Here is a 22,392-nt window from a genome sequence, read left to right as displayed (position 1 = left end):
GTCATCTTCTATAGCACCCGATGACACGTTCCGGACAGCCAATCACTGTAATGCCAGTAGCCAACATGGCTATGGCATTACAGTAAATGGCAGTATTCACCTGCACGTTTATTGGCTGCGTAGCAGCCAACAAACGTGTGGGGAGGAGATTCGAGCATCGCGCTTGAGCACACGCAGTATTCGGCTGAACACCGTGATGTACCGAGCATCGCGCTGCTCAAGTAAAATTAGTGTTCAGCTGAGCATACTCGCCCGACACTAGTCACCAGCAACCTAGGGAGACATTTATTAAGACTGGTGTTTTACATGCCCTGGTGGTGTCAGATCTCAGCAGATCTGTGCCATCATTGAAATGTATGCCTAGCAAGGTACTTGCATAGATTTCCTCAAAAAAGTGCCAGACTGCAGAACATCTAACCCTTGGCAAGGGGGATTGCCGAAAGAGGGTGCCCCGTGGAACAGTTGCGGGCCTGTTTGGTGTGGCCCGCTTTCTCCCTTTTGCCACCCCACTGCCTCTTCTAGCCTGTTGCGGTGCTGCGGATCCCTCCCCCTCTGTACTGCTTGCCACCTTCCCAGGTTGGGTCAGGGATTTCATCGTCCACCATCTCCTCTTCCATTTCCTCACTCTGGTCATCCTCCTGACTTGTTGACCTAACATGAACCTCATTTATTGACAACTGTGTCTCATCCTCATTATCAACCTCTTGAGACACTAATTGCTATTGACTTATTGGCAACTGTGTCTCATCATCATCATCCACCTCGTGAAACAGTAATTGCGATTCCCCACCGTCATCTTCTTGTGACCGTGGATTCTCAAGAGTTTGGGAATCAGGGCACAATATCTCCCCCTCTCCCCATGTCCCTCTTCAAGCGGGCGAATGGCAATGAAAAGAGCTCCTCGGAATATCCGAGTGTGGGATAACTTGTTTGCCAAGACTCTCCATGGTGGGAAGAAGGAGAATCAGGGTGAGGATTCTGTTGACCATACTCTTGGCTACTGAGACTGGACTTTGTGGAAGACAGGGTGGTGCTTAACCAACTGGAAACATTATCTGCTGCAATCCAACCGACCATCTGGTCGCACTGGTCTGACTTCGAGAGTGGTGTCCTGCGCTGCCCTGCAAACTGGGACATGAAGCTAGGTATCGTAGATGAGTGTGTTTCTTGTGCTCTGGCAGCAGGCACAGTTTCACCGCGCCCAGGGCCACGGCTTCTGCGTGCACCATCAGCAGCATGGCCACTTCCCCATCCCTTACTGCTCGCCTTGCGCATATTAAATGGTATATATGCTTGCAAGTATGTCACACGTACAGTAGCGCAGGTTTTGTAAGTGTATGCACAAATAAAGTACACAGAATGTCACATATTTTTAGGATGCGCTCACGTTAAACAGGAGGTATATTGCAAGTAATGTCGCTGTCACCAGCGGCTAATAAAAAATTACACTGAATCCATGTCACTGATATTTAGGATGCGCAAATGTTATACAGGAGATGTAGCGCAGGTAATGTCGCTGCCACCAGCAGCAAAAAAATTAGACTGAATGTCACTGATATTTCAGATACGCAAACGTTATACAGGAGAAGTAGAGCAAGTAATGTAACTGTCCGCAGCGGACACCGTGTACAGAAAAAGTACACTGGATGTCACAGATATTTTTAGGCTGCACACACGTTACACAGGAGATGTAGTGCAGATAATATCGCTATCTACAGCAGCCAAACAATTGCAAGCTATTTAGTGCAGGTTGCGCTAAAAATATATATTGCTGCCAGATACAACAATAGTCCTTAAAAGGACTTTTGGGTCTCTAACAAGTTTTTTCAATAAATATATTAGTATTTCACTCCCTACATTATCTGTCCCTTCTTCAGCACAGCATAAAGCACCCGATGACGCGTTCCGGCCAGCCAATCACTGTAATGCCAGTAGCCAACATGGCTATGGCATTACAGTGAATGGCAGTACGTACCTGCACGTTTATTGGCTGCGTAGCAGCCAATAAACGTGTGGGGAGGAGATTCGAGCATCGCGCTTGAGCACACGCGGTATTCGGCCGAACACCGCGATGTGCCGAGCATCGTGATGCTCAAGTAAAATTAGTGTTCGGCTGAGCATGCTCGCCCGACACTAGTCACCGGCAACCTATGGAGACATTTATTAAGACTGGTGTTTTACATGCCCTGGTGGTGTCAGATCTCAGCAGATCTGTGCCATAATTAAAATGTATGCCTAGCAAGGTACTTGCATAGATTTCTGGTATAATTTACACTTTCATAAATTATAACAAATGTTTTGGGCAATCTAGGCCTGGCCCTGCTCTGCCCACTCCCCCCACTGTGCAGCCCAATATTTTCAAAAGTGGGAGGGCAGCGCATTCCGCTAAAAAATGTTGCACATTTTTCTGCAAGTGGGGGTTGTGCAAAAATTTACAACCATTTGGCGCCATAAAAGTGGCATTTGATAAATGTGCCATAGGAGAAACATTGACGGTCATGCTGTAATTTGACCATGATCCACTTTGTACCCTAGCCTAATTGTATGATCACACAGTTGTATTAGCACAAACTCCGCATAATAATTCCATGCGCTTTCCAAACTGTTGTGGTTTTTCGTGTGAATTTTAAAAATTACAACCAGAAATGAATATGTTGCTTTTTTCAGTCCACACATGGAGAAAAAACACTCCATATGAACTACACTAAAGATTTCTATTGAAAATGATTGGAGGCGACTGAGACAAATTCTGCACAGATTTTCGTGTGGGAAATGCGAAATAAACATGGAAAATCCACCAATTGTACGTGGCCTAAGGATGTATGTACAAATCTTTATTGCTTGTGATTTCTTTTACATTCTAGTAAAGAAAAGGCTGCGATTTTGTTGCCATTGTGAAAATTACTACAAAAAAATAGTTCATAATTGCATTATTCTGAGAAATGATCTGATATAATTGAAATAACCTACTTTACAAGCAACAGAAATTCAGATAATACATTCAAATGCCTTTAATGCTTCCCTGCAGGTACCATCTGTGTAATACAGACCATTTATAACACCCTGGATTTGGTGAATGGAAGGTCACATATGCTGTCACTTTTCCCACCAGATTTATGCATAAAAATGAATGCCATTCACAGAATACTGTTCATTGTGCCTGCAGTGGGAAATTTTGATTTTCCTGGCACCACCCAGCTCTATTATTGGAGTTGCCCTTTAAAGAGCATTGGTGGCAAGGCCACATGTTCAATGCAGCTTGTGACTTGGTAACGCCTGCAATAAGCTGTGGGCTATGTGCTAATTATGACATACATTTTCATGGCACATTTACAATGGTTCCTACATTATTTGTCTATAGTTGTCACTATTTAGATCAATGTATATTGCATATCACAGCTTATACCTATGTGTTGGGTGAGGAGTAGAGTTTAACTTGGCCTTGTACATTGATTGGGTAATGGTAATCGATTGGTTGCTAAATATCCATATTTAACAGACAGTATCGGCTTTATGCCTATCAAAGAGCCCTGTGTGGGTCAACACTTAGTGACTTTGATGGATGTGTAAATATGATTTTTTTTGCTGCACAGATATTGTCACTTCTACTTATACATACAGTCCACAGAAAGGAAGATTGTATGTGTTCCTATATTAAATGGCCAATCAAATGGTTTATTCATTAACCCTTTCACTGCCAGGGGTATTTGGACATTTTGCACCTCTGGTAGCCAGGGCAATTTTTGCAGTTTTGACATGTACAAATAAAACCTAAATTACAAAATAATAAAACATACTGACCCTGATTCCTATATATTTTTTAAGAAACAGATACCCGGCGCATTGTCAAAATGCTACTAAGCACTTTGTACACACAGACACCTTTCATGCAACTTTGTGTTAAAGTGTAATTTTTCATAAAAATTGCATAAAAGTTGATGTTAGTGGGTAAAACTAACCCAAGCAGAAAGTTAAATGCGCCACACCTCTTAAAGATAAACATTCAACATGTTAGATTTATACATATCACTTCTAGGGCTCATGCACACAAACTTATTTTTTGTCCGTTCTGTTTTTGCGGCCTGTATGTGGAACCATTCACTTTAATGGGACTGCAAAAAAAGGAAAATGACTCAGTGTGCATTCTGTGTCCATATGTCCTCATGTCACCTCATCCTGTAGTTTCCAAAACGAGGTTACATTTTGGGAGTTTCTACAGTAGGGGTGCATCAAGGGATCTTCTGAAGCGACATGGCAACTTAAAATTATCCCAGTGACATCTGCTTTCCAAAACCCGTATGGTGCTCCTTCCCTTCTGCGCCCTGCCTTGTGCCCATACAGCAATTTACGACCACATATGGGGTGTTTCTGTAAACTACAGAATCAGGGTAATAAATATTAAGTTTTGTTTGGCTGTTAACCCTTGCTGTGTTACAGGAAAAATAAACTAAAATGGAAAATAGGCCAAAAAAAGTGAAATTTTGAAGTTTCACCTCCATTTTCCTTTCATTCTTGTGGAACACCTAAAGGGTTAACAAAGTTTTTTTAAAATCAGTTTTCAACATATTGAAGGGTGTAGTTTCTAAAATGGGGGAATTTATGGGTGGATTCTACTATGTAAGCCCCACAAAATGACTTTATAACTGAACTAGTTTTAAAAATGTGCTTCTGGACCTGTTTTAAAGCTGGGATTTTCAGCTTCAGTATCTGGGGGTATTACACAGCCTGCAATTCAGCCATCAGTAACAAGGAAGTACGAGGTACCTCCTTGGCTACTGAATTGCTACTCTGCAAAGACATATGACATACATATTTGTCAGGGAAAGGGTTAAAGATAGCAATGCCTGAATAAAGTCCACTCGAAATCTGCATCTATGAATCAAAACAGCTCTATACGAGTGGCTCCCTTCTGAAGGACCCAAGCCGTCCTTGTGTACAGTCGTGGCCAAAAGTTTTGAGAATGACACAAATATTCGTTTTCACAAAGTTTGCTGCTAAACTGCTTTTAGATCTTTGTTTCAGTTGTTTCTGTGATGTAGTGAAATATAATTACACGCACTTCATACGTTTCAAAGGCTTTTATCGACAATTACATGACATTTATGCAAAGAGTCCATATTTGCAGTGTTGGCCCTTCTTTTTCAGCACCTCTGCAATTCGACTGGGCATGCTCTCAATCAACTTCTGGGCCAATTCCTGACTGATACCATTCTTACATAATCACTTCTTGGAGTTTGTCAGAATTAGTGGGTTTTTGTTTGTCCACCCGCCTCTTGAGGATTGACCACAAGTTCTCAATGGGATTAAGATCTGCTGAGTTTCCAGGCCATGGACCCAAAATGTCAACGTTTTGGTCCCCGAGCCACTTAGTTATCACTTTTGCCTTATGGCACGGTGCTCCATCGTGCTGGAAAATGCATTGTTCTTCACCAAACTGTTGTTGGATTGCTGAAAGAAGTTGCTGTTGGAGGGTGTTTTGGTACCATTCTTTATTCATGGTTGTGTTTTTGGGCAAAATTGTGAGTGAGACCACTCCCTTGGATGAGAAGCAACCCCACACATGAATGGTCTCAGGATGCTTTACTGTTGCCATGACACAGGACTGATGGTAGCGCTCACCTTTTCTTCTCCGGACAAGCCTTTTTCCAGATGCCCCAAACAATCGGAAAGAGGCTTCATCGGAGAATATGACTTTGCCCCAGTCCTCAGCAGTCCATTCACCATACTTTCTGCAGAAGATCAATCTGTCCCTGGTGTTTTTTTTTGGAGAGAAGTGGCTTCTTTGCTGCCTTTCTTGACACCAGGCCATCTTCCAAAAGTCTTCGCCTCACTGTGCGTGCAGATGCGCTCACACCTGCCTGCTGCCATTCCTGAGCAAGCTCTGCACTGGTGGCACTCTGATCCCGCAGCTGAATCCTCTTTAGGAGACGATCCTGACGGTTGCTGGACTTTCTTGGACGCCCTGAAGCCTTCTTAACAAGAATTTAGCCTCTTTTCTTGAAGTTCTTGATGATCCTATAAATTGTTGATTGAGGTGCAATCTTAGTAGCCACAATATCCTTGCCTGTGAAGCCATTTTTATGCAACGCAATGATAGCTGCACGCGTTTCTTTGCAGGTCACCATGGTTAACAATGGAAGAACACTGATTTCAAGCATCACCCTCCTTTTAACATGTCAAGTCTGCCATTTTAAGCCAATAAGCCTGACATAATGATCTCCAGCCTTGTGCTCATCAACATTCTTACCTTAGTTAACAAGACGATTACTGAAATGATCTCAGCAGGTCCTTTAATGACAGCAATGAAATGCAGTGGAAAGGTTTTTTTTGGGATTAAGTTAATTTTCATGGCAAAGAAGGACTATGCAATTCATCTGATCACTCTTCATAACATTCTGGAGTATATGCAAATTGCTATTATAAAAACTTAAGCAGCAACTTTTCCAATATTTATGTAATTCTCAAAACTTTTGGCCACGACTGTACATTTATCTGAATGGGCACCATATATTACTAGTTTAGTTTCTGGAGTACTCAAGCCATCCTTGTGCTACATGGACAGCTATTTATCTGAATGGGCACCATGTAATACTACTTTTACAGTTTTCCGCAAAAATTATAGTAAATTCGTTGGCCTCCTCCTCATGCTAAACCCCACTGACTTTTTAAAAAACGCTTAAAAATAACAGTCATAACATTTTTAACCATTTTTAAACCAGATCATAGGTGCTCATGAAGTGAACAGCGTTAACTGTGCGCTCATTAAAGGGAACCTGTCATCAACTTTGTGCTGCCCATACTAACAGCAGAATAAAGTAGAGACAGGCGAGTTGATTTCAGGGGTCTGTCATTTATAAGTAAAAAATAAGTGGTTGCCGAGAATCAACATCACAATCATTGCAGACTGGACCTGGAAAAGAGTCCCGGCCACCTGAGAACAGTCCTGGTTATTCATGAATTCCGGATCTCCTGCCCACCTGCTGATGACTGACAGTCTTCTACCTAGTTTTCTCCCTTCCTCTCTAGGAGAGAACTGCCAATCATCAGCAAATGGGCAGGAGAGCAGGAGATTATGGATAACCAGGACTCTTCTCAGGTAGATTTGACTCTTTTCAAGGCCTGGGCTGCAGTGATTATGATGCTGGTTCTCAGCAACCACTTACTTTTAGCTCATAAGTGACACCCCTCTGAAATCAGCATTTCTGTCACTATTTTATGCTGCCCTCAGTGAGGTCAGCATCAAGTTGATGACAGGTTCCCTTTAATGTGCCCTGGAACTTTTGTCAGCATCATCTAACCAATATTTACCATTACAGATATGTTCGCCTTCAGTTTATGAGTCAAATACCAAATAAGCTGAGGCTGGCCAGACACATTCAGTACATATTGACCGACAGCTATCTCCACCAACTCCACCATTCACTTACACGTTTGGTTTGATCCAGCGTAGATATATTATCAATGAGAGAGAGGAGAAGGTCATGGTCAGACATATTTATTTCCTGGGAGAGCAAAATATTCACTTTGCCCCATCCTTCTCTAGCCTGACATCATCTGTCCCCATACACATTAGACCGTTCTTGGCGGGTTCGGTCGACAATACACTAATGTGTATGAGGGTCTTAAGCCAGGTTCACAATGGGTATTTGTGGTACCTTGCATTTGTTTTAGCTACTGCTGACTGAATGGGAAAATATCAAGGAATTGCTGATAATCCATATGGATATCATTGCCAAAAACAAACCTATTATATACTAGCACCAGAGAGATGGTAAATAAGGAAGTTATGATCTGCCTGCACTGAGCATGCCAAGAATACTGGGGGCATGGGTTGTGCTGGTCACTGTAGTTCTAGAAAGCCAGCAGTACTGTATAGCGGCCACATTTGCACATACTCCATCGCTGCATTTCCTATCTGTAAGTGGGTGCTCATGAGTTCACATGAGTCCACAGACTAGAGGAGGCTGTCATGATGATAAGTTTTCCTTAATTGCTGGCAATGACATCATGTTCACAGTCGAGCAGTTAAGGTCTGTTCCCTACAAGTCTGCCTCCATATTTTCCGAGTGATTCGTTCCTCTTTCTGTTCCATTCCTCAGTGAAAGAGCCCTATGTTAAGGAACTTTCACTTCCTCTTCTCAAAGACGTCATATGTAAAACCAAATTTACTTAGAAGCTGCCCAGAGTCTTACTGTGTATCATCCGTCTTTATGTTTATGTGACAAAACAGGAATAAATGACACGATTACCGTGTTTGTTACTATAGAAATACAGCAGAGGCTATGCTTTGCTTTCAACCTCCCTTTAAAGGGAATATTTAACCTATCATTTTTTTTTCTGCCAGTTCAAACCAAATAGTGACACATATCCTTTTTATCTAATCTGTTTTTACTTTATGATTGTGGATTTTTTAAAATTATATTTCCTATACATGATTAAGGGGGCAGCCATCTTGCCTGAGCTGTAGAAATATGCTTTACAGCAGCCACCATATACACAATGAACTGGAGCGGACATGGACTTCCATGGGAAAGCTTTCTAGGCATGCTCTGTGACCTGTGCAGGGGTCAGGAGGGAGTAAATAAGCTATGATATCACCTATTGTGAATGGTGGATCCTGTACTATCTATGTATAGGTGATGTCTGTCATTGTAATCCTTTCTGTGATAATGAGGTGACTACTGAAAAGTGGCACCTATTATTAGGTTTAGTGTCTGGTGTGAAGAATTTTTGTATTCTTTTTAATATAATGTCATGGAGAATTAAATACAATATCACCCATTAAAATTCTTTTAAAATACATTTAACATAAAAGCTTGATTCAAACAATACGTCGTTGTCTAATAAGATATTCCCTTTAAGTTAAGGGACATGGATTGTTTCAGCCATTATTTATTTTGCAACCCAGAATAATTTTAAAGTACCGCAATTTTTAAAAAATAAAATGAAAAGTTGAAAAATGCCACTTGCATAAGTCTTCACCACACGTGGTGAGTGCGGTGACGTCAGCGCAAGTCCTTCTGAATGAAGATAGAAGATCCTTCTATCTTCATTCAGCAGGACCTGCGCTGACGTCACCGCGTTCACCACGTGGTGAGCGTGATTGCGTCATCAAAGGTCCTTTTGCAGGTCCTGAAACAAGAAGAAAGAAGACGATGCCGACTGCGCGATCAAGTGGATGAGGTGAGTTATTTTTTTATTTTTTTTAACCCTCAATTGACATTATACTATGCATTCTGTATTAAGAATGCTTTTATTTTCCCTTATAACCATGTTATAAGGGAAAATAATAAAATCTACACAGCACGGAACCCAAACCCGAACTTCAGTGAAGAAGTTTGGGTCTGGGTACCACATTCAGTTTTTTATCACGCACGTGCAAAATGCATTGCACTCGCGCAGAAAAAACTGAACAACGCAATGCAAAACTGACTGAAATTGCATGCGCACTCGCGCAGGTTTTAAGCCTTGCCTCATTAGATATTGCCATAAACTGCAGTAGTATCTTATTGCAAGGTGTAAGGAATCAAATGATCACATGATCGCAAGTCCCCTAAGGGTGTTAAAAATAAAATCTATAAAAAATGTTTTTAAAAATTGCAAATGCCATCCAACCTCCTTTCCCCATTTTAAACATAAAAAAGAGTGCTTATACAGCTTCATAGACAGAAATATCTATAAGTTATGGGTGTCAGAATATGGCGATGCAAAAAAGTTTTTGTATTAAAATGTCATGAAAACTATATAAATTTGATATCGCTGTAATTGTACTGATTGTACTGACCTACAGAATAAAGGTATAGGGTCAGTTTTTTCAAGTAAACTCCGTAAAGAAAAAACCCATAAAACAATGGCAAAATTTGAATTTTTCCTAATTCTACTCCAATAATAATTTGTTCCAGCTTCCCAGTATTAAAGAAAGTACAACTTGTCTTCCTATGGCTCATATGTGAACAGAAAATTCTAAAAGTTATGTTTTTGGAAGGTAGGGAGGAAAAAACAAAAACAAGCCATTTTTTAATAGTTTACAGCACCAACCGGTTAAGACTAAATCTGGAGCTTTGACTTTGAAGAGCAAAAACTATTCTAAGGAAATATGAAGTTATAGACATGACTAGATATGACTGACTATCAAAACTAAATGTGTCCATACACATTAGACGAACCTCGACCCAATCCGCTAGATCTCAATCCAATTAAAAGTTGGACAATTGCAGTTCAAAGGCATCATCTAAGCGATCTGAAGAGCCAGCTCTGCCTGTAAGTGCGCAAACAGTGAGAAAAACTGGCAGTCATCGGAAGAGAAGGGATTGCCTCAAAAATATATTCTACATTTTTCAAACCAGCACCTGACCCTGAATATTTTTGTAACTAAATGTAATTAGAAATTTAGTATTGCACTTGTTATTCAATAAAAAGTATTTGCACAATATTTCTCTGTCCACCTCAGTAACATCACTGAGGTGGTCACACATGCTCAGTTCCATCCCACAACTGTCACCACCCGTATCTACTGCTAGAAGCTGTGACAGTTACAGAGAGAGAGATCTACAGCTGAAAGGACATGCCCCATAAACAGCCATCTTGAAATAAATGAAGCAGATGAATTGGAGCAATGAATGTGGAGATCTCTGGATCCATGTGAGGTGCAGGGCTGGTTCTAGCTTTGATAGAAAGAGATTGTCATGTACTATATGATGTCTGATCTTTATTTGTTTTACATTAATCATGGGAAAACCCTTTTAAAGCTGATAATGCAGCAAATGTGGGTTCTGCCAAAGACTAGTCTAAGGTGAAGAATCCCGATGATTCTATTGGCTTACAATTGCTGCATTATATACATATTGTATAAAGAGCTTGTTACCTGCCAGGCTGTCTACTGCCTCATCATACACCAGTTGCTGCCATTTTCCAGTTAATGGAATGAAATCTAATTGTTTGCTTTTTACTGTACGATCAGAAGTACACAGCTAATGGAAATGATTCCTTCGATCAAGCTAAATTACCAGATGTACAGGCCTGTTTTGTAACTTTTCTCTCTACAGATCACTTTAGATGAAGCCACAAAATCCCAGAAAGGCTTTACAGCAGTGTAATATTTTATGGGTTGATCAATAATTTGTGAGGCAATTATTATCATGTTAACTAAACGCGAGTGCGAACCAGAGTACAAGGACAACTTATTTCAAGTTGAGTATAAGGGCTCCAGCACATAGTGTAGCAATGTTGTGTGCATGTACCCTGTGGCACAAGTGGTGGCTACGGGTCAGTAGGCACTCCATGCGGGAAAATGATCATTCCCTTTACGCGTCTTTTTGGCGTAGTAAAATTTTTCAATGCATTTGTGTCTTTTCTAGTCCCAATCAGCATTTTATGTGAACCTCGCCGAATCTGCCAAAAGGTGGGCGTGGCGAGCGTGGAGCAAGGGCATTGCCAGGGCAGATAATGCATCTTAATTTACGCCAAAAAGGTTTATGGCCAGTGCCATCTGCTTGTTTTTATGCCTACATCCCAGCTGTTGACAGGTGCCATTGTAATAAGATAATTCATGTTATTCACTTCACCGGTCAGTGCTTTTAGGCGAAGGTTCCACGTACAGATTTTCTGATGCATTTTTTTAAGCTAAACCCAGATGTGGATCTGTCACGGGTAGTACGGGGAAGGAAAGACAAGACCGGGCCCCAAACCTAGGTAATAAAGAGGTCACCTCCTAGCATTCCCTGACACTCTCCCTAAGCTGCTAACAACATGTGCAAATCTCAATGGTAGAAATGCACATGCACCGGAACCTGAGACTGCTGAAACACTGCACCAAACCCTCAGCTTAGGGAACAGGGAAAGAGGCAACCGGCTCCTTCCAAACTGAAGGAGCTTGTGTCTCCCTGAACACTCCACAGAAGAGCTATCAGCCGCAAGGAAACAAGTGAGAGGCGGAACATATAAAGAGCCACCTGACTGATAATGAGCAGCATCTGCGAAGGGGTGGAAACCTGTCAGCAACAATGAAAACAAGAGATCTGTCAAATAGACTCCTGAGTCTTCTATCTATTTGAACTTCTAAGATCTCTCCCAGGGCTGGCGGTGACAGGATCATAAAGGGGGAGTAGGTATGAAGGACAGATACTATATTTCCTGTTTTTTGAAAGCACTACTGGTTTTGGCTCTAAAAAATGCATCAGAAAACCTGGACGTGGAAACTTAAAGTGTTGTCCAGCTTTTACTAAGTGATGACCTATCCTCAAGATAGGCCACCAGTAGCTGATTGGCGGGGGTCCGACACCCTGCACCTCCACTGATCTACTACTAGGCTGACGGTGTTGTGCCATTCTGATGCCAGATTCCAATGCTACACCCGAACAGCTGATCAGTGTATGTTTTAGTACTTGGTGGAGACATGTTTGGATTATCATTCTCCACTCAAAGCTAGCTTATTTTAAGTGTCTAACTGATGGATCATTCATTTACAATCTGGTATCTGTAAAGGAATAGAGCAGCAAGTGTTCAATTTCCCCACAGAGCCACCACAAGTGACCCTGTAAGACATGCTGGATCCTCCAGAGAAAGGCGTCCTTTGTAGATGCCCTAATAGGGTACTCCAGAAAACATTCTTATAGCATATTGGCCATACACGCCATAAACATGTGGTATTGGGATTCCAAAGAGCCAAAGAAAGGATGTCATTCCATTAAATGCGTTTGCAGGATCAGTGAGGTTCTCAGTGGTCAGACTTCCACCTATTACTTCATTATGACATTCCTATCAGCTTTCATTATGAGGGCTCATTAATGTTTCATTAAATGGTGCATCTGGGCCCGTGTTAACATATCCGTATAGGGACAACCTCATCCCTGTCTTTATTTTACTTTCCAGAGGGATTGCTTTGTTCAGGCGATGAGAACGCTCATTCCTGATCATTGCCCATTGTAAATATGACCGCAATCGGCAGAGAGTCGAGCAAATGCTTGTCTGGTGGTCCGATCTTTTAAGCGAGCATACTGTAAAAATGATTGCTGGTTAGCAGCACATCTACCTGTGTAAACCAGCGATTTGCTTACAACAATATGCAAACTGAATGGGGACAAACAATCGTACTAACGATCATTCATCCCCCATTTCAGTATGCTTCGCCTCATTAAAGAGTCCTTTAAGTCCTAAATGACTTGTTATATCGTCGATTTGCCCTCGTTCTAGGACAGTCTAAAAGGAACCTACCAAAGATGACTGGACTGGTGAGGAGTGGAGCTGCTCATTCATGCATGGGGTAGTATTATGTTCCCAGGAGCACTGAGCAGTATGTAATTACATGCTGCAGTAGCACACTTCGTAGATCGTTTGAACTTATGAGCAGTATTATATGTCAGAACACCTTATATATTATTAATTATACAGGGTTTTTTTGTGATTCAGTATACACTATATTAACATGAAATGAAAAATATTAAGCTAAGCAGTTTACATGCCTGAAACGTATAGTGGCATCACTATCCTCAGTGATAACTGCTAGTCATGGTCTTCATAAACTGCAGTAGTGTAGATGGATGCCATCAAAATGTCAAATGCTCTAAACTGCACTTCAACAGCGATATTGTAAGCAAATTGTGGTGATGGTTCATATCTACAGCTGGACATACACATTACAGTAAAGTCAACAGATTGTACCGTAATTGGACTATTGCCCGTTCTCAAGTACATGAGCACAGTTGTAGGCGAAATATCAAATGGTAAGTAGCAAAAGATTGCTCACAATTAGCCAACAGCACCATGAACATGCCATTTCAGAAGGCATCAATCTCAAAAGCTCCCTCCAGTGGCGGCTGCAGGCAGTGAGAACTTCAGAGTTGTGCCAAGTTTAAAAAAAAATATATATATCCTATTGACAGAAAAGGGAATACCTGCTGGGACTCCCACTGATCCCAAGAATGGGGGTCTCAACCCCCATCCTGATGGAGCAACAGGTTGAGGTCACTCTCTATGGGACTGCTGCACATAGCTGAGGATAGGGGATAATGTTAAAATTTGGCAGCACCCCTTTAAGGCCTCATGCACACGACCGTATGTATTTTGCGGTCCACACAAAATACGGATGACGTCCGTGTGCATTCCGTATTTTGCGGAACGGAACCGCTGGCCCCTAGTAGAACAGTACTATCCTTGCTCGTAATGAGGACAATAATAGGACATGTTCTGTCTTTTTGCGAAACAGAAATATGGACATACAGAAACGGAATGCACACGGAGTACCTTCCGTTTTTCTTGCGGGCCCATTGAAATGAATGGTTCCGTATACGGTCCGCAAAAAAAAACCTGAACGGACACGTAAAGGAAATACGTTTGTGTGCATGAGCCCTAAACTCTTTGAGGCGAATTGACTAAGACCGGCATTTCATATGCTGTCTTTAGTCCGAAGTGCGCTGGAGTAAGATGCAACCTTAAATAAAGGTATCACATCTTTGCCTGTCTGTGCGCTGGAGAATGAGCTCCACACCAGTTATGAGCTGGCATAGATTTGTGCTAGAATTTACACTGGTTTCTGGCGTAACTTAGGCCAAGTTCACACTTCAGTTATTTGATCAGTTATTTCCATCAGTTATTGTGAGCCAAAACCAGTAGTGAAGCCTCCACAGAGATCAGGTATAATGGAAAAATGTGCTCATAGTCTATGTTTTTGACCCGAACCTGGTTTTGGCTCACAATAACTAATGGAAATAACTGATCAAATAACCGAAGAGCGAACTTGGCTTTATAAAGGTCACGGCCCTCCTGCTAAGCCACCCCCACTTTTCAGTGGCAAGAGTGGAAGTTGCACGTTTTTGTGGAACTAAGGCTTGTGTCAAAAACCACCATTTTTGTATGCCAACTTTCCACTTGATTATTGATGCTTCTTGCGATTGTCAGTGTACCATGTGGCCAAGCAGTAGTTTATGGCGAATCACTGCTGATTCTCTGCAAGTACAGGAGAAGCATATGCCTTGTAGTTTTCTTCTTACTGTTACACTAGTTTCACACTAGCAGTGAGAGATCCAGTAGGTTGTTCCAAGAACCGGTATATTTGCCGGATCTCCACCGGACCCCATTAAAGTTAATGGGGCCGGTGGGCATTCGGATACCGTCGGGCAATGCTGGATCCAGAGTGCTCTGGCCCGGAACAGCCTGTGGGACCTCTTACTGCTACTGTGAAACTAGTCTAAGGCTCCATTCACACGTCCGTAATGTGTTTTGCGGATCCGCGGCAATGTGCGTTCCGCATTTTGCGAACCGCACATCGCCGACACTAATAGAATATGCCTATTCTTGTCTGCAATTGCGGACAAGAATAGGACATGTTCTATTTTTTTCGGGAACGGAATTGCGGACCAGGAAGTGTGGGTTCGCAATTCCGTATCCGGGCAGCACATTGTGCTGCCCCTCAGAAATGAATGGGTCCGCAATTCCGTTCCACAAAATGCGGAACGAAATTGCGGACGTGTGAATGGGGCCTTAGAGTTAGGCATCTTTCACACATAAGTGACTCACAGACACGTGCTGTCCATGGTCTCCATGGATCGCTCATATTTCCACAGACTTTGAGTCCATTCACACATCTGTGTGTGTTTTGCGGATCCACGAAACATGGACACCGGCAATGTGCATTCCGCATTTTGCAGACCGCACATCGCCGGCACTTAATAGAAAATGCCTAATCTTGTCCACAATTGCGGACAAGAATAGGATATGTTATATTTTTTTCGGGATCGGAATTGCGGACCCGGAAGTGCGGGTCCGCATTTCCGATTCCGGGCAGCACATCGTGCGGCCCCATAGAAATGAATGGAGCCTTTAACGTGTGTATTCACACAGCAGTGGTTTTCCACCATGGAAGCATGCCCTATTTTTGTTCATGATTTTGGACCCCTCACACATATTATAGTTTATGGGTCGGTGAAAACCATGGACACATCATGGATGCCAACCGTGTTTAATCCATGGTTTTCACAGATTCTTGCTAAGAGATGCTCTAGAAATGAATTTTCAGCCTAGCAGTGTCCATACAGATGACACATGGACCAAACATGGATTCATTACGGACATCTTCACAGATAAACCACCGACCATCTTCACGGATACAGAAGTGTGAAAGAGGCCTTATGTGTTCATGCTCTGATATTTCTGATAGGATGGGGAAAAATGACAAAACTAATCAACAGGATGACAACATTTCTGGTATTTTACATTAACATATAATGATATACCGTACTTATATCATTAGAGACATGATCAGCAATGTGGAGTGTATCGGGGGAAATAAGGATTGGGCATGTTGGATTTCAGCATGTTAACCCTTGCTCCCTATAAGCTGATGTGACAAGTGCCAGCTGCGTATCCCTCTCTACCTAATCCAACATACTTTCATGCCAGTCTGATCCAAGCATACATGTCTATAGGGGAGGTGGGGGATCGCTGTCAGCTATTTTATGTGCAGTGATGTACAGAAAAGCAGCCTGTGTACATTTGTGAAAGGTAACCCCACCCAAAATAACCCCCCTCTGCTTTGATTATGCATGGTTTACCCATGCTACCATTACAAATGAATGAATGAGACCTACCATACTGTTAAAGGAATTCTATACTATTTCTGCTATACTATTTCCTTAGTTGTGACACCCATGTGCTTTGTTATGAAGTTGTCACAGCCCCTCCCTTCACTGCTAACATTACTGAACAGTGATCCAGTCATGTATCAGGATCTTCATAAATATCCTCAAACCTCTGAGGGTTTGGCCCACCAAAAAGTGGCTAAAACAAACACAACGTAACAGCACTCTGCAAACCCAAATAATAAAGTAGATACAATAGTGCCGCACTCACTATAGACCATGCACATTGCACTAATGCTACATTATAAATGTGAGATCCTTGGCAAATACATCTTGTACAAAATTATTTGTGCCTGTCTGCCAACAACAAGGTGACCTCTTTAGGACAAGAACCTACACTAAATAATACTTCCACTGGTGCAATACTGGCCTCCATTAAATTTAGGGAATGCAGGTTCCGCGTGCATGCTGAGCCCACACTGTATTATACCTCTTTTGATGCCACACTGGCCTCCATTATGTTCAGGGAATACAGGTACCAACATACCTCTCCTGGTGCCACATGGCCTCCAATAAATGCAGGAAGGGGACAGACAGGTTAGTTAGGAGTGCACGACCAATGGAGTCAGCCACACCTCCAATGCAGACTGCAAAGATAAAAAATGGGGGTTTTAGTCAGTCTGATTTTATTTAGTGCAAATATAAAGTTGAAGTCTGCTTTCCCTGCATTTATTGGAGGCCATTTGGCACCAGGAGAGGTAAAATATAGAGTGAGATCAGCATGCATATGGAACCTGCATTCTTTGAATTTAATGGAGGCCATTGTGGCACCAAAAGAGGTATAATATAGTGTGGGATCAGCATGCATGTGGAACCTGCATTCCCTGAATTTAATGGAGGCCAGTATAGCACCAGAGGAGGTAGCATTTCGTGTAGGTTCCTGTCCTAAAGAGATCGCCTTGCCGTTGGTGGACGGGCACAAATAATTTTGTACAAAATGTATTTGCCAAGAATCTCACATAATGTAGCATTAGCATTAGTGCATTGTCTGTAGTGAGTATGGCACTATAATATTTACTTTATTATTGGTGTTTGCAGAGTGCTGTTGCATTGTGTTTGTTTTTGCTTTTGTGCTTGCCATGGAAACGTGCACCTGCGCACTGGGATGTACTGACTAACCCTTATCTTTTCTTTGCAACCAAAAAGTGGCTATACATATAATTCAGCCAAATGTTTCTTCATCCAGCAGCTGTCTCTCACAATCTCCTAAGACTATGCATGCATGTATTGTCAATGGGAGAGATGTAAAAGCTGCGCCAGACACCCCTAGTGGGCGGCTTATCTCCTCCAGAACAAAGTGATTGAGCATGTTGAATGCAACATGTTCAACCCTTCTCTCCCTTGACATCTGATGTGTATGGCCAGTGTAACATGGCGGCTGGCAAAGTACTGAAGGGGGTTTATATCTCATTCAGAATGCCCAGATGGGTGATGTAAAAAAATCCAAGAAAGCTGGGTGGTTTCAGCAAAGTGTACTGTAGTTTGGTGAGGCACTTTTCGTTAAAGAGTTTTATGGGCCTGTATTGTATGTGGGTAGGTTGGTAGATAGACCTGTCATTCCCTACCCCACTCCAGTAAAACATGTTCCCCAGCCGGAGGTGATCCCAGGTGTACATGCTGGGCTTATTACTGTGGCGATAAATACAGGGCTGAAGTGCTCATTCAGGGTCAGAGCCTGAAAGCTGGTTGCCCTGGTGCCGGTATGAAGCCTGATCTCCTTGAGTTTGATGAAATTACTTAGGTGAGGTGACAACTTTGCTTAGTAGGTGCCCACATGGGCCAGGTATTTTCTTTTGTAGTTTATGAGGCAATGTCTGTGGAGTACTCAAAGTGACTGCTGAACATTGATGCCACTGTGTCAGTTGGACCAGAATAAAGCATTGTTTGGACCTTTAGCCTGCGGAATCCAGTGAAATCTGTCCCTGCCGACCCCACCCCCCCCACGGACCCGCGACACCAGCTAAGCATCAAAAGATCCTCTGGTGTGGCTCTGATGCAATAATAGGATCCTATGGTCCAGCAGAAAACAACCAATGTAGGTTGTACATCTTGCGGTTTGGTCACCAGTAAACAACCTGGCTGGCCATAAACCATAGATAGCTGTCCGCCAAATACTTGGTCATCCGAGTGTGCATGTGTTCTCACCATCCGAGCGTGCATATGTTCTCACCATCCGAGCGTGCATATGTTCTCACCATCCGAGCGTGCATATGTTCTCACCATCCGAGCGTGCATATGTTCTCACCATCCGAGCGTGCATGTGTTCTCACCATCCGAGCGTGCATGTGTTCTCACCATCCAAGTGTGCATATGTTCTCACCATCCGAGCGTGCATGTGTTCTCACCATCCGAGCGTGCATATGTTCTCACCATCCGAGCGTGCATATGTTCTCACCATCCGAGCGTGCATGTGTTCTCACCATCCGAGCGTGCATGTGTTCTCACCATCCGAGCGTGCATGTGTTCTCACCATCCAAGTGTGCATGTGTTCTCACCATCCGAGCGTGCATATGTTCTCACTGGTAGCTTATAAATAGGCGGACTCTGGATGCAAGAACTAAGAGGACTCCATTGCCGCACTTACAACATTGTTCTTGGAAGATATGGGGTGTTTAAGCCCCGTCCAGAAAACACTCCAAACATGGCAGGGCCACCCACTTATCAGCATGGCTGAGATAAGCCCCATTCATTTTTGGCCCGGGACAGCTCAAATTTGCTGAGACCGTCTTTGAAAATGAGGGACTGTTGGCAACTATGCATTGCTTGCATAAGGGATTTTATTGGGGTTTTTCAGTGGTATATTACTGATGACCTGTCCTCAGATCGGTTGATGCTGTATTACACTGGCTGATATTACGACTGATGAGCGCTCGTTAGCGATGATCTGGCAGTGTAATACTGCTCGTTCATCGTGCAATTCTGGTTTTTAAGCATGCTTAAAAACCAGCGCTTGCCGGCGGCAGATCATGGTGTCTAATAGTGACCTGCCGCTGGCAAACCAGAACAGTATGGGGACGAGCGATGGCATAGTGGCCGCTTCTCCCCATGCTGTCATGTGACAAAATAGCATAGCGTGAATTTTTTGACGAAATATGCAACGGAGGCGGTAGAGCTCCGCCGGCTACTTGGTGATTTTGGCCACGACAGCTGTCACGCGATCAAAGGTCACAGTGTCATAGGCATGGACAGGGTTAAGGACAACTGCGACTGTAAAACACGAATCGCATAAAATCCAACATTGCTGGATTTTTTTTGCGATTCACGTATTGTGTTTGCAGCAAACGTGCGGGTGGCGTTGCCCTCTATTCATTCCTATGGCAGCTCTGCCATCTTTGGTCGACCACCAAAATCACTAATAGAGCAGAGGGGTCACATGACTAAATGTATAGGTCAAGTCTATGGTGCCTAATAGCTTGGTGATAGGTGTAAAGAATATATTCGGCGGACTGGTGTGCTTACTGAAGGCTGGGTAAATTTCAGTGAGTATGATGAGAGTTGTAGTTCTAAGTCTCTGACAAATCCCCACCGCACAGCCTGCGATGGTCTGGTCTCATTATGCAGCATCTCCTTGCTCTCCCCCCCCTTCCCCACTGGCAATTGGGATAACCCGGAGAAATATAGGAGAACCGTTACAGTCCCCCAGCTGAGAGAATATTAGAAAATCCCGCCCAATCCACGAGGCCTTTAGGAACGCCCCCTTATCGGATCATCCAATAGCAATATTTCCATTCAGCAGTCCACGCCTCCTATGTAAATGAGTGAGGGTTCCGGGCAGAGTCAGTCAGACACTGGTCAGTCAGAGACAGAGAGTGCGAGTCTCGGTGCGGATTGCAGAAGCGTGTGCTTTACGTGCGCTCCTCTATTGTTGAGTCACTGAACAATTAGAACACGGGGCTCTGGAAGTTCTTGGTCGCGCCCCGTTCTGTCTCTGGGGCTGAACGTGTGGTGACCGCTCCGAGGATGGAGATCCAGCCGGTGCCGGAAGCGGGGGACAGCCAGGTGCGTGACTGAGGAGCGAGATAGGTACCGTATGTGAGGGGACTCAGGGGAGCGCAGCCCTGTGAGGCTAGGCGGGTCACGTGACTGCACGGAGGGCTCGTCCGGTGTGAGGGATGCGGCTGCACCGTGTGCGTCTCCTGTCAGCTGGGGCAGCAGCGTTTCATCGTGTGTGTGTGTGTGTGTATATATGGATATATATAATGTGTCTTCCGCCTACAGGTGGTTAGTTCATGTCTTACATCTCTTTATACTGGTAACATGGGGGGGATAAAGAGCATTGTGCCCTATAGGAGTATTGGGGTCTCTTTAAGGGGTAAGTTGTACAGCGGACAAATGACAGGCTGCCATTTCTTGTGTGTAGTGTGCCGCGTTGTGATTATTATGCAGTTTTTGTGTATTGGGCTTTCGCCGTCTTCACTGCAGGTTCTGGTCCAGCTCCACCCATACATGCAGCACCATCAGCTGCAGGAAACCAGGGGCGGCTCCTGGAGCCGGCAGCATCTTGTGTGACATTGGGCGAGCGTGCACGTTCCTGTCCGGTAGTGCTCCGGCGTGGACCGCTTCCTATTCTTACACCAGTGCCCATGTTCCCACCTGTGCCCCACACAGGATTGTACAGTCATGGAAGACATCATGTGTGCCGCCTCCATGCAGATGGCAGGGCTGAAGCCCATGTGTAGTGGATGGTCACACCTGGCAGGTTTCTTTTGAAGAAATTTCGGCTATTGGAAATCTTTCTTCTATCTAAATGGACTTGTTTCTACAGCGCACGCCTCATTCAGATGAATGGAACAGGACCCAATCTGCCATGTACCTATAGGGTATGTTCACATGTTGCAGATTATCTGCAGCAGAGAAAAACTCTCCACGCAGTGCAGATTTTCAGGTAGAAAACTGATAAAAACCTGCGGCAGAAAGGCACATGCTGCAGATGTACCTGTCCTACGGTAATCTCTTGCTGCATTTTCCCTGATATGTGAATCAGCTGTTTGGTGCACTGAGGGCGGGCCCTAGCTCCTCGGTGCACTCTTTGTCCGTTCCTGTCTTCGAGGCTCCTCCTTTCCTAAGCTTGCATCTGGTTCCTGCCTGGGAGAGGAGAACCAGCCTTTCCTAAGGACAGATGGGCCTTTATGGACACGGAGGGACAATGGGTGCACCAAGGGGCTGGGGCCTGCCCTCAGTGCACCGAACAGCTGATTAACGTGTCAGAACAAACTGCTTTTCTGCTGCACACAGCCATGGATTACCGTAACACAGGTGCTGTATTAGCCGTCTGTTCCAGCCACTATCATAGGTTTTATATGCAAACCCTTGCTGGCAGACTCCCGGGTACATGCACACGTTCAGGATTCCTGTGTGGAGAATCCGCACTGAAATCCGCAGGTGTTCGCAGGCAAATCCGTGCGGTCAATCTGCATCAATTGGTGCGGATTTGTGTGTGGATTTTCCACATGCGGATTTTACTAAGTGAATGTAGAAAATCCGGTCAGGAAAAATAAAATCGACATGCTGCGGATTTTAAAATCTGTGCAGAAAAAATCTGCATTGTGTGCATTGAGAATTAAAAATTCTCCTAGAATACAATGTACAAGACCGACGGTGCGGATTTTCTGCGCTCAATCCTGATTGTGTGCATTTAGTACTTGGATAACAACGCCTGTCTGCAGAGCACTCGCTGCACCCTTTCTCAGACCTACTGTCTGACTCCAGCACACCAAAGATTGCCTTGTCTGAACTTGCTGGTAAGGGTACTTTCAAA

General features: G+C 43.6%; 1 protein-coding gene across 2 annotated transcripts in view; it reads left to right on the top strand.

Annotated features, from left to right (window-relative positions):
• The window catches only part of TRIM36 (tripartite motif containing 36), a 124,168-nt gene that overhangs the window by 22,124 nt on the left and 79,652 nt on the right, over positions 1-22,392 (top strand). Inside the window, exon 1 of one of the 2 annotated variants that reach the window (XM_040421642.1) lies at positions 20,420-20,633. The exons of the other annotated variant lie outside the window; for it this stretch is intronic. Coding sequence (XP_040277576.1) covers positions 20,595-20,633 — 39 coding nt within the window. The 5' untranslated portion in view covers positions 20,420-20,594. Of the gene's footprint in view, positions 1-20,419; positions 20,634-22,392 lie in introns of those variants that run through there. 2 annotated transcript variants of the gene reach the window in all.

Source organism: Bufo bufo, chromosome 2 (assembly GCF_905171765.1).
Source record: "Bufo bufo chromosome 2, aBufBuf1.1, whole genome shotgun sequence".
NCBI lineage: Eukaryota > Metazoa > Chordata > Amphibia > Anura > Bufonidae > Bufo > Bufo bufo.
Note: the sequence above shows the minus strand (reverse complement) of the source record. Positions and strands in the feature narration are given on the sequence as shown.